General features: G+C 38.2%; 1 protein-coding gene across 2 annotated transcripts in view; it reads right to left on the reverse strand.

Moving 5' to 3' along the window:
• HAO1 (hydroxyacid oxidase 1) overlaps positions 1-11,499 on the reverse strand; it is a 60,577-nt gene extending 49,078 nt beyond the window's left edge. The window contains exons 1-2 of one of the 2 annotated variants that reach the window (XM_089307269.1): positions 11,337-11,499; positions 2,838-2,989 (exon numbers count right to left, since the gene is read on the reverse strand). In XM_089307269.1, the coding sequence (XP_089163395.1) occupies positions 2,838-2,989; positions 11,337-11,473 (289 nt within the window). In that variant the 5' untranslated portion in view covers positions 11,474-11,499. Of the gene's footprint in view, positions 1-2,837; positions 2,990-10,734; positions 10,852-11,336 lie in introns of those variants that run through there. The other variant, XM_089307270.1, reaches the window with a different exon arrangement.
• Between the last annotated feature and the right edge of the window lie 608 nt (positions 11,500-12,107).

Here is a 12,107-nt window from a genome sequence, read left to right on the forward strand (position 1 = left end):
CCAGGTGCTTGGGCCCTGCACCCCATGGGAGACCAGGAAAAGCACCTGGATCCTGGCTCCTGCCATCGGATCAGCGCGGTGCGCCGGCTGCAGCGGCGGCCATTGGAGGGTGAACCAACGGCAAAAGGAAGACCTTTCTCTCTCTGTCTCTCTCTCTCACTGTCCACTCTGCCTGTCAAAAATAAAAAAAAAATAAATAAATAAAAATAAGTAAAACAGTGAATAGGAGTTTTCACTTTCTGTCTCTCTGCTTCTCAAATGATATAAATAAATAAACAAACAAACAATATTTTAAAAAGCAACAAAGGCAATAAAATCCTCACAGAAGTTTCTTTCTTCAAAATTACACACATTTCCATGGAATTTACAGTATCACATTGAATTTACATTTTTAGAGAAGGGATGCACAGGGTCAAATTATTTCCTAGAAAGATTTCTCCACCTTCTACACTCCCATCAATGTTAGGAAATGCACAGTTTCCTACTAACCTCATCATACTATGTAATGTTAGAATAATGGTTTGATATCTACAGAAGAAAATATCTGGTTATAATTTACATTTCTTTGCTTATTGGTGAAATTGAATATTTTACAGTTTATTGGCCATTTTTGTCCATTTGTGAATTTCCTATTTATATCTTTTTTCCATTTACATTTACATCTTTTTGTCCCTTTTTTGTAGTGTGTTTGTTTTTCTCAAATACAAGGGCTTTTCACATAGATGGGACATTATCACTTTGCAGCCTTATTTTTTTTCTATTTTTTTTCCAGTTTGCCATGTGCTTTAAATGTAGAAATGTGAGAGCACAGGAGTTTAAGGTTTTCTTATTTGTTAATTTTTCCTTTAATAGTTGTTGCCTATGGCATCATGCTTGGAAAGTCCTTTCTATCCCAAACTTTAAGAAACATATACTATTTAATAGTTCACCTCCAGCCTATGATCTATGTCTGTTCAGAAAAGCCTCATTGTGCCATTCTGATCTCCCTGGAAGAATTTTGTGGCAGGGATTACAAGGAGATACGAGAATCCACAAGATCCTAATTCCTAGAACTTAAGTACTTTAAAATGGTTTCAGTTCATGCTCTTTTGGCATGCATTTTCTGCCCTGCTTAGCAAAAAAAAAAAAAAAAAATAGACTCCAAGTAGAATGCACCATCAACTTTGATATGAATTTCTGAAGCATATTTTGGGAGGACTTATTGGCATGCACAGCCTCTCAAATGTTCCCATTTACTAGAGAAATGAGAAGTTAATAAATTAGACCTAATAAGAAATTTCTTTGCATTGTATTTCATTTTCTTATCATTCCCACCTAAGGCAGTTGGAAGTGCTCTTTTGGAAATGCAACCCATCAATAAAAAAGATTCATGATCCAAATCATGTAAAAAACACAAATAACCAGATTGCTGCATTATGATAATCATATTGGTTTGGGGGAAGAAGGAGGGCTTTGAAATAAGATGGAAACAAGGTTGAATCTGACCTCTGCCAATATCTAGCTGTCACTCTAAGCAAGTCATTCCCAGACCTCCTTATTCTAAGATGTTAATGTTAATACTCACAATAAAATTAATGGTTATTGAGCTACTACGCCGTGCCAGGCACTTCCTACATGTGAACTCATTCAGTCCCCCACAGAAACCCATTGAGGCAGATACTGTTTTTATCCCCATTTTCCTATTGAGGAAACTGAGGCATAGACAGAGTATCTTGGTTAGTGTCACCCAGAAGAAGAGGATGTGCAAGACCAGGTGGATTGGAGGTAGAGCCAATGAGCTAATTTTTTTCTGAGCGTAAGATATCAAGTGAAATATAGAAAACCCAGACAGAAAAATATCAAAAGTTCTCTCTCATATGTGGGAGCAAATAAATAAATAACTGTCTTTAAAAAAAAAAAACATGAGGTCTATCTGAATGCAAAACAGTGATTATTAGTGGTTGGGAAGTGTGGCAGTGAGGGGAGAGGTTAGATGGCAGGTACCAAAATACAGTCAGATAAAAAGAACAAGTTTGAGTGTTCCTTAGCATAGTGGGGAAACTAGTTCACAATAACCTATCATATATTTTAGGAAAAAAAATAAGAGAGTAGCTCAAGGTTCAAAAAGAAAGTAATACCAAGGAGAAGGAAATATTAATTATACTGATTTTATCACTACTCTTTATACATTTATTCAAATATCACACTACCACATAGACACATATAATTTAATCAATTTTTAAAAATTTATTTATGTTACTTGAATGGTGAGGGACAGAGAGAAAGAGAGAGAGAGAGACAAAAGGATACCCATTTGCTGGTTCACTCCCTAAAGGCCCCAATAGCTAGAGTTAGGTCCCCCAGCAAAAACCAAGAGCCAGAAACACCATCCTATCCCCCAGGTAGTTGGTAGTGACCCAAACACTTGAGCTGTCATCCACTGACACCCATGTGCATTAGCAGGAAGTTGGATTGAAAGCATACAGAACCCATGCTCTGATATGGGATATGGTCATCCCAAGTAACAGCTTAACCCACTATGTACTACACCCACCCCAATCAAAAAATGTTTAATGATTGAGGAGATGGAAATTCTAACTAATATGATTTGATTAACTTCCATTGAATATGTATATCAAATCATCACATAGTGTACCATACATTTGCACAACTTTTAAAATAAGAAAAAGTATATCATTCAAATAATTAAAATTGTACATAAGAAAACTAAAGTTATAATAATAATAATAATACAAGTAAGCTTTGAGGGGAAAAAAAGAGAGAGATTCAGCGAAGTGTTTGCTTGGGGCACTGGCTAAATAAGTCTCCTGCCCTCTTCCTAAGGACCTTCTTCCTACCTCGCACGGTTGCAAGCTCCCCATCCTCATGTGCCATGCACTGCATGGCAGTCGCTCCAGCACATATCGGCATGCTGATCCTTTGTCCTAAAACAGAAGTCGACAGGTCTATTTCAGCAGCATTCCGGAGCATCCGTGGATAAAGTTTCCATCTAGAATTTAAAAAAATAATAAAACAGGTTTTAAAATTTCAAAAGCAGAACCAAATTTGACATCACATTTTAGTTAAAAGAAGAAATATGATTGAATTTTCCCATCAAGAAAATTACTTCATAAAACTAAACAAAAAGACTTGTTTGGGAAATTAGTAACAGGAAGACAATGAATTTCCCAAGCAATTATTTTATCAAAGTATACTTTACAAATGACAAAGTTCACCCATTTTAATGCACAGTTTGGTGAGTGCTGACAAATAAATACAGTGGTGTAACTGCCAAACTCATCAAATTCTAGAATAGTTCAGTATTTCCCCAAATTTCCCCATTTTCTCTATAGTGAAAGTTTCTCCCCATATCAATTTCCTGACAGCCATAGATCTGAGTTTTGGTCTTCTTGATTTCACTTTGCATATTCATACGTTGCATGAGTTATAAGTATGAAGGCATAAAGGTTGTGGGAAAAGAGAATAAAAGATAAGTTTACTGTCTTACCATTATAAAAATCAACTCAAAATGAATTAAAGACCTAAATAAAACACCTGAAGCTTTGAGCTACCAGATAAAAATGCTTCAGGGCACTGGAATTGGCAAGGATTTTTTTTTAAAGATTTATTTTGTCTATTTGAAAGTCAGATTTATAGAGATGGGAAGAGTCAGCCAGAGAGAATCTTCCATTCACCAATTCATTCCTCAAATAGCCGCAACAAGCAGGGTTGGGTCCAGGCCAAGGCCAGGAGTCTGGAAATCCATGTAGGATTGCCATATGGGTGGCAGGGGCCCAAGCACTTGGACCATCTCCCACTCAGTCATATTAGCAGGGTGCTGGATCAGAAGCAGAGCAGCCAAGACTCGAATCAGCTCTCCAGTAGGGGACACCAGCATTGTAGGCAGCTGCTTAACCTGCTGTGCCAAAATGCCATTCCTGGCAAGGATTTCTTCTTTTTTATCATAACCCAAAGTAAAGGAAATGAAACAAAAATGGACACATGGGATTTTGTCAAACTAAAGAGTTTCTGCACAGCAAAGGAAACAGTCAACAGACTGAATAGACAACTTACAAAGTTAGAGAAAATATTTGCAATTTATATATCTAATAAGGGGTTAATAATTAGAATATATAAAGAACTCAAACCACTCAATAGCAAAAATAAATAAATAGATAAATATAATTAAAAGTGGGCAGTAGATCTAAACAGACATTTCTCAAAGGAAAGTATGCAAATGACCAACAGGTACAAGAAAAATACACATCACTAATTATCTGAAAATACAAATCAAAACCACAATGAGATATCATCTTGCTCCAGTTAGATAAGCTATTATTAAAACAACAACAGATTGGCCGGCGCCGCGGCTCACTAGGCTAATCCTCCGCCTAGCGGCGCCGGCACACCGGGTTCTAGTCCCGGTCGGGGCGCCGGATTCTGTCCCGGTTGCCCCTCTTCCAGGCCAGCCCTCTGCTGTGGCCAGGGAGTGCAGTGGAGGATGGCCCAGGTGCTTGGGCCCTGCACCCCATGGGAGACCAGGAAAAGCACCTGGCTCCTGGCTCCTGCCATCGGATCAGCGCGGTGCGCCGGCCGCAGCGCGCCAGCCGCGGCGGCCATTGGAGGGTGAACCAACGGCAAAGGAAGACCTTTCTCTCTGTCTCTCTCTCTCACTGTCCACTCTGCCTGTCAAAAAATAAAAAAATAAATAAATAAATAAATAAAAAAAAACAACAACAGATTAACAAGTGTTGGTAAGGATGTGGAAGAAAGAGAACCCTTGTGCACTCTTGGTGGGAATGCAAATTAATACAATGTTTGTGGAAAACACACGAGAGATGAATCAATAACCGGAAACTAGAACTACCATATGATATAGCAATCTCACTCCTGGGAATATACCCAAGGGATTTGAAATCAATCTGTTGAAGAAAAATTTGCAATTCCATGTTTATTGCAGTACTATTCACATTAGCCAAGAAATAGAAACAACCTGTGTTAATTCACTGATGAATGGATAAAGAAAATGCAGCATATATCCACAATAGAATACTCGGTCCTAAAAAAGGGTGAAATCTTTTCATTTGCAACAACATGGATAGAACAGGATCATTATGGTAAGTGAAGTAACTAGCAGTTTAACACTAGGGCCAACATTCACACTTCCACAAATTTTTTGAAACATAAATGTAGCCTTTTTGCACTTGGCTTCTTTCATTTAGCCTAATCTGTTTGAGGTTCTTGCATGTTATTGGATGTGTCAATAATTTATTCTTTTTGGTTGAAGAATAGACTTCCATTATACAGTGATAAAATGATTTGTTTATCCATTCTCAAGCTGAGTGATACCTGGGTTGTTTCTAGTTGGGGCAATTATAAATAAAATCACTACATTCACTTACAAGTTGTTGTGTACACATAGTTCTCATTTCAATTCCCCCAAGCTATTTTTGAAGATGATATACAAAGACATAAAGGTTTAAGAAGATGTGTGATGTCTATATTGTCTTCACTTCCTATGAAAGACATTAGCTTCATGCATACTTTTCAAATTATAATTTAGTTTCTTCAAAATCCTCATAGTTTCCATTGAAGTTGATAAAGAGGGAAATTGCATGTGTGTGTGTCTGTGTGTGTGTTTTACATTAGTTGTACATTTCCCTGAACAATGTTTTTGATAGAAACTAGAATTTTTAGCATAAAGAGGTAAAAACTATTTTAAATGACTTTTTCTATAATTCTGTTTTGCAATTAAAAATGCCCATAAAGCAACCACCAAAAGTTCCCAAGTAAAATTTATAAGAGAACTAGTTCTCTTTCCTCTGAGCAAAATTTATTCCTCCTATTTGTTTGGGTTCATTATCCTTCTCATCAGTAACTGATCAGAACTGAAGAAAATGCAGCCCTATTGCTAATGAGCATTCATCTAACAAACATATTGTATAGACACATATGCATACTTAGGCAGCACTCACTTTTCACTGCCTAGGTTCAACTCTGCTTCCTGAGAGCCAGATTTTTTAGTAAGTATAGTAAAGTGTGATTTTGTAATGGGGTAACCAAAAAAATAAATAAATAAAGTCCTTAATTGAAGCATACTTCTTGCAGTGGAGAAGAAATTTTGCCTTCATGTTGCTTTGTGGAAAAACTAAGGGTTTGTAATCTAACCCTTCCTCACATAATAAAGTAGAAACATTCAGAGTCTGAAAAGAATAATAAAGAAGTTTTACTGTGTGATTTCTATGTTATTCCTTTGAACATCATAATTGTCATTATTTTATGTCACACCACATGCTTTGCTGCTGGAACTCTTTTCTTCTAGCCTGACCCTCACAGAATGATTCTTTGATCTCCGTTTGAAAGGAGGAGAGGCAGAATCCTTGAGGAGAGTTTTTATTACCAATCATCTCTAAGTGTGTTATTAGAATGAGAGAAAAAGTTTTTAATAGCAGCCATTGGCACGCCAGCCTTGCAAGACATAATACTTACTTAGAACTAGAGGAACAATGAAGGCTTTTATGACGAGAACACAGAAAACTACAGGGCATCAGCTGTGTGTGTGTGCATGCGTGTGTGTGGGTATGAGGCAAAAGGGACATTTCTAAATGTCAAATTCCCATTTCTAAAGCCAGGCTCTATCCTTCTGTCTTGAGAGTAGCTCTATGAATGTCCACTTGGTGGCGCAGTCACCTTTATAACTGTGTGCTCCTGCTTCCTTAAGTACTATTTTCTATTCTGGTTAATCAATGCACAAAACTTAGATTTAAAAAATCTAGGAAAACTTAGATTAAAAAATACATATCAATGGAATGAGAAATGTAGTTCTTTGAAGAATCTTACACATTTTGACACTTTCCAAATAGCAATTACTACACAATAACTGTCAGTCCCAATAGTTGTCCAGGCCCCTCCGTATCCTGTCCTCAACTTAAATGACTTTCCCACAATCATACATAAAATAATACCTTTCTGTAATCTTGGACTGTGTTCCAATGAGGCCTATACTTTGGAAAAAAAGATATGAAGATTGATGAAACAGTTGGCCCAATGGAATAGTAAATCTTTATCAAAAGATGGAAAATAAAGGAAGTAGATGAAGGTGGAATCCTTTAACAAGACTTTTGGTTCACACTCTACATCCAATGACAGCTTCCATTTTAATTTATCAAAAATCAGGTAATTCAACCATCCCTCAGAGTTGGCTACTATTTGACATTCAGGTATCACCCAACTTTTACTGAATCACACCAACTGGGCACAGTGAATCAAGGCTTTGTCAGTCCAACAGTCTTCAAACTCATGTTATGAAAAATACAGGTTTCAAAAAATTTTTGCATCAAAATGTTATCTTTCATTTTCCACTAACTTTTTGAAATAACTTCACATCATATTGCATTCCCTTTTATCCACTCCTAATTTGGTGCTCTAAGTATTTAAAACATAGAGTATGGAAAATACATTATTCAACTGTCATGGATATGGATTGTATGACATTTATGCTTAAGGGAAGAATACTGAAAATGCCACTAGCAAGGTTATCTCCCTTCTTTTTTTTTAAGATTTATTTTATTTATTTGAAAGACAGAGTTACAGAGAAAGGCAGAGAAAGAGAGAAAGGTCTTCCATCCACTGGTTTACACCCCAGATGGCCACATCAGCCGGAGCTGGGCAGATCCGAAGGTAGGAGCCAGGAGCTTCTTCCAGGTCTCCCATAAGGGTGCAGGAGCCCAAGGACTTGGGCCATCGTCTACTGCTATCCCAGGCCACAGCAGAGAGCTGGATCAGAAGAGGAGCAGCCAGGACTAGAACCGGCACCCATATGGGATGGCGGCACTTCAGGCCAGGGCGTTAACCTGCTGCTCCACAGTGACGGCCCGGTTATCTTCCTTCTTAAAGTGAGAAAGTGATAACGGTTTTACCCATTTGTTAAAAAGAAAACCACAAATTTTCAGAATAGAGTCAACAGGTAAAACAGCAGAAAAGAGAGTTTCTACTTTTTGAAATCATGAAGGCTTCTAAATATTCAAATTGTAAGATTACTGGCTTCAGTAATAGGTTTGGCAAAACCTTACCAAAAAATATGTGCAGGCCATAGTTGAGGAGGTTACTTCAAGTTAATGCATAAGAGAAACAAAATACTGTTCTTTTTCAAATCAACCCCAACCAGATCAGGCAGCACAAAATGTGACAAGTTGACGTTTGTCCTGTTGTTATCATGATGGCAATAGGCAATCTCATTCCACTGGGTGATTCCACTTATTTGTTCCTTTGTAGTTTTTTGAAATGTTTCCATGGCCACTTATATGAAATCTGAAACTCCAGAACTCCAAAATATAGTTGTCAGAAATGAGTATGCAATCATAAAAGATATCAGTGAAAATGACATTTTGTTATTCTTGATTGAGGAGGATTATAAATTTTATAAAAGTATTTGAAATATCTTAATCTGGCACCATGAGTTATCTGAAGTCTGTTGTTTTACACTTTTCATATGAATCAGAATGGGAAATTTCAGATTTATTTCCTTCATGCCATCCACTGAAAGCCATCATAACCCTGGCAGAAAGTATGTTCTTAGCTCCACAGGACCCACTAGATGACTCAGGGTCACCCAGAAAATTACAAAGCAAAGGAGAACTTGAGGTGTTAGATATGAAACTGCCCCTAACATTTGTTGCAATAAAAAACTTGATAACAAAATGGCATTTCCAAAGAAAATAGAGTAATACATTTTTTCCTTTAAAGATGAACAGAAGAGAATGATGAATTTTCATGGAAAAGGCAGTATTGGGGTTAATGTTGTGGTGTAGCGGATAAAGCTGCCACCTGTAATGCTTACATCCCATATAGGTACCAATTCCTGTTCCAGCTGTTCCACTTCCCATGCAGCTCCCTGTTAATGGCCTGGAAAAGCAGTGGAAGATGGTAGAAGTGCTTGGGCCCCTGCCACACACATGGGAGACCTGAATGTAGCTCCTGGCTCCTGGCTTAGCTTGGCCCAGCCTTTTCCATTGAGGTCATCTGGGAAGTGAACTAGAGGATGGAAAGTCTCTCTCTCTCTCTCTCTCTCTCTCTCTCTCTCTCTTTCTCTGTGTGTGTGTGTGTGTGTGTGTGTGTGTCTGCATGTGACTCTCCCTCTCTGCAACTCTGACTTTCAAGTAAAATACATAAATCTTAAAAAAAGAAAAGGCAGTATATCTGTGTCCTGTTCCTAAATAACTGAGTACACACCTAGGATGGAAATACTCACTTGATAACCATGTAATTCACATAAGCCATGAGGTACTTTTCCAGTTCACAATTGTCACACAATGGTAGTAGAATTTCTAGGGCTGTGGAGGTGGTCCATCCGCTTTGCTGCACCCTCTCTGTTCCTTCTCTGAAACTTCCTCTGGACCAATTTTTTGGGGGTACATTTGGCATAAACTCCCACCAGTTTTATGGAGGCCAAAAGTCAATGCATAGGCATTGGAATGAAAGTTCCTGTGGACAGGAACTTTCTTGTCTGGCCCACTGCTCTGTCCCTAGCATGTTAGTGCAGAGTCAAGTCCATGAAGATCTCTATAAGCATTAATTAGCCAGTGTGGGCAAGAGGAGTTAAATGGTGAGGAAGACTGAATAAAAATAGAATAGGAGTCCATAGAGCAATGCTGACACCCCAGCCACATATAACTGTCAAGGACCTAAAATGTTCTTGTTTATAATAATCTATGTTGATTGAGGTGTTTTTTTTTTTTCTAGAAGAACACTCCCAAACTACATTAGCTGGTGAACATATTTTACATGAGTTCAACAGGAGACATCTTCTAGGAGCAGAAAATTTTAAAGAGGCCCAAAACTTGAAGTAATGATTTGGAAAGATCAGGCAGAATTTTAAGCTCCCCTACACTTTGCCAGCTTTCACTTCCATGACATCCCCAGCATTTGCTGAGTCTATTTGAGTTATTAGGAAAACCTGAGACAAAGTAGAGGTGCTGGAGGGTAGCTCTGCCCTTCACCCCACCACCATCCTGAGTCACCTTCATGTACATGAGAGACAATCAATGCTCCCTGCCAAGGATCACCTTTTTTAGAAAGATATCATTTCTCTGGAGCCAGCATTGTGGTGCCATGGGTTAAGCCAAGATGCCAGCATATGGGTACTGATCCATGTCCCAGCTGCTCCACTTCCAAAGCAGCTACTTGCCAATGGCCTGAGAAGGAAATGGAAGAATGCATGAGTACTTGGGAACCCTGCTACTCATATGGAATAACCAAATGAAGTTCCTGACTCTTCAGTCTGGCCCAACCCTAGCCATTACAGCCATTTAGGGAGAGAACTAGGGGGAAGAAAGATTCTCTCTCTCTCTCTCTCTCTCTCTCTCTGTGTGTGTGTGTGTGTGTGTGTGTTTCTCCCTCTCTGTGTAACTCTTTCAAATAAAAAATCTGTTTTTAAAAAAGAAAGATTTAATTTTTCCTAATTTACATGAAGAAAAGTGATTTTGCTCTAAAGAAGAAATCGGGAAGCAAGATAGATTCTCCCTCACTGGACATTTTCAGCCTTTTATCGCCTTTAATTGATCACCTTTAAGTCCTAAAATATTTGTTGCTTTCCCTAGGGGTCATATGTAAGAAAGATGAGCCTGAAAGACTATAGTGCATTGAAAGCCCTCCTCCCCTACTGCAGATAATAAACTGGTTTTGCAATGACTAGTGAAAAAATAACCTTTTAAATTTATTTAATTACAAAATGTAAATATAAAGTGTGATACCCACCATCTTATGCTTTGAAATATGAAAATCAAGTGAAAACTAGTTTAGGATGAGAGATGAAACCCTTTGCAGGAAAGGTGAAACAGCAGAGCTCAAAGACAAATGCCATTCAGACACAGTGAAACCTAAAATGAAAGTCCAGACAACAGTAATCAAAATGAATGATAATGTAGAAAGCCATCAGGATGGCACATCTGAGGCAACAATCCAATGTGATTCAAGCAGATAAAATGGCTACCTTGCATTTAGTGCTAACTCCTCACCACAGCAAAAAGATAAGCACTCACTGTCACAGACAAAAAGAGAATGGCGCTATCTGCAATTATCGCTACTTTTATATGTAGCTAAATTAATTGTCCTCATTGTCCTTAAAGAGGAAATGAAGAGTAGTCTTTTGTAGTCCATTGTTCAAGATTTCCAGGCTTGAAATATGCTTAAATTATTAAGATCCCAATATTTCTCACAGCCTTATGAACTTTTCCATTTCTATTAAACACAAATCTCAGCAAACAGTTCCATACTCTTAACTGAGAGTTAGATCTTACTTTGGTGCAATGTTGGTATTATGTACATATAAGACACATCTTGAAAAAAGAAATTCTTACCTAGAAAATGCTGCTACATTATCGGCCAAAGTTTCCTGGTCATTTGCCCCAGATCTATAATAGTCATAGACAGACTTTTGAAGTATCAATTTAGCTTGTTGTTCATAGTCATTGATACAAACTAGTCGGGTTGACATTTTCACAGGTCACCACAACAACAGATACCAGGGTTTTTCCTGTGTATTGCCTCTACACCCTGACTATTCCGTTACTTGTAAATTATTAATAGACTTTTGTCAAAGTTCAGATTTGGTTCTCTGTTGTTTACATCATGTGAGCTAACAATGCTTTAGACCTTGAAATTTCATCTAAGGCCATCTGCCAAAAGACATTTGAGCCATAAGAAGTTGGAGCTAGAGAGGCAGCAAGGGGTGATGATTGGTGTCATGTTAAAAAGGCAGAGTGATGAGTTCAAAATTAAGGACTTAGAGGGTGGGCATTTAGCCTACAAATTGTTATGTCCTTGTCAACATCAGAGTTCCTGGGTTTAAGTCCATGTACTGGCTCCTGAATCCAGCTTCCTGATAATGCAGACCCTTGGAGGCAGGGATGATGGCTCTAACAATTGTGTCCCTGCCACTCAAGCAGAAGACCTGGATTGAGTTCCCAGCTCCTGGCTTTAGCCTGGCCCAGCACCAATCATTGAAGCTTTCGGGGAGTGAAACAGCAAATATTAGTTCTCTCTCTCTCTCTCTCTCTCTCTCTCTCTCTTTCGCTCAGCCTCCCAAATAATTTTTTAAAGGAAAACATTTAGGACTTAGATGAGCACTT

The sequence above is a fragment of the Oryctolagus cuniculus genome, chromosome 11 (genome assembly GCF_051225735.1).
Source record: "Oryctolagus cuniculus isolate XC-2025 breed Fujian yellow rabbit chromosome 11, ASM5122573v1, whole genome shotgun sequence".
Taxonomy (NCBI): domain Eukaryota; kingdom Metazoa; phylum Chordata; class Mammalia; order Lagomorpha; family Leporidae; genus Oryctolagus; species Oryctolagus cuniculus.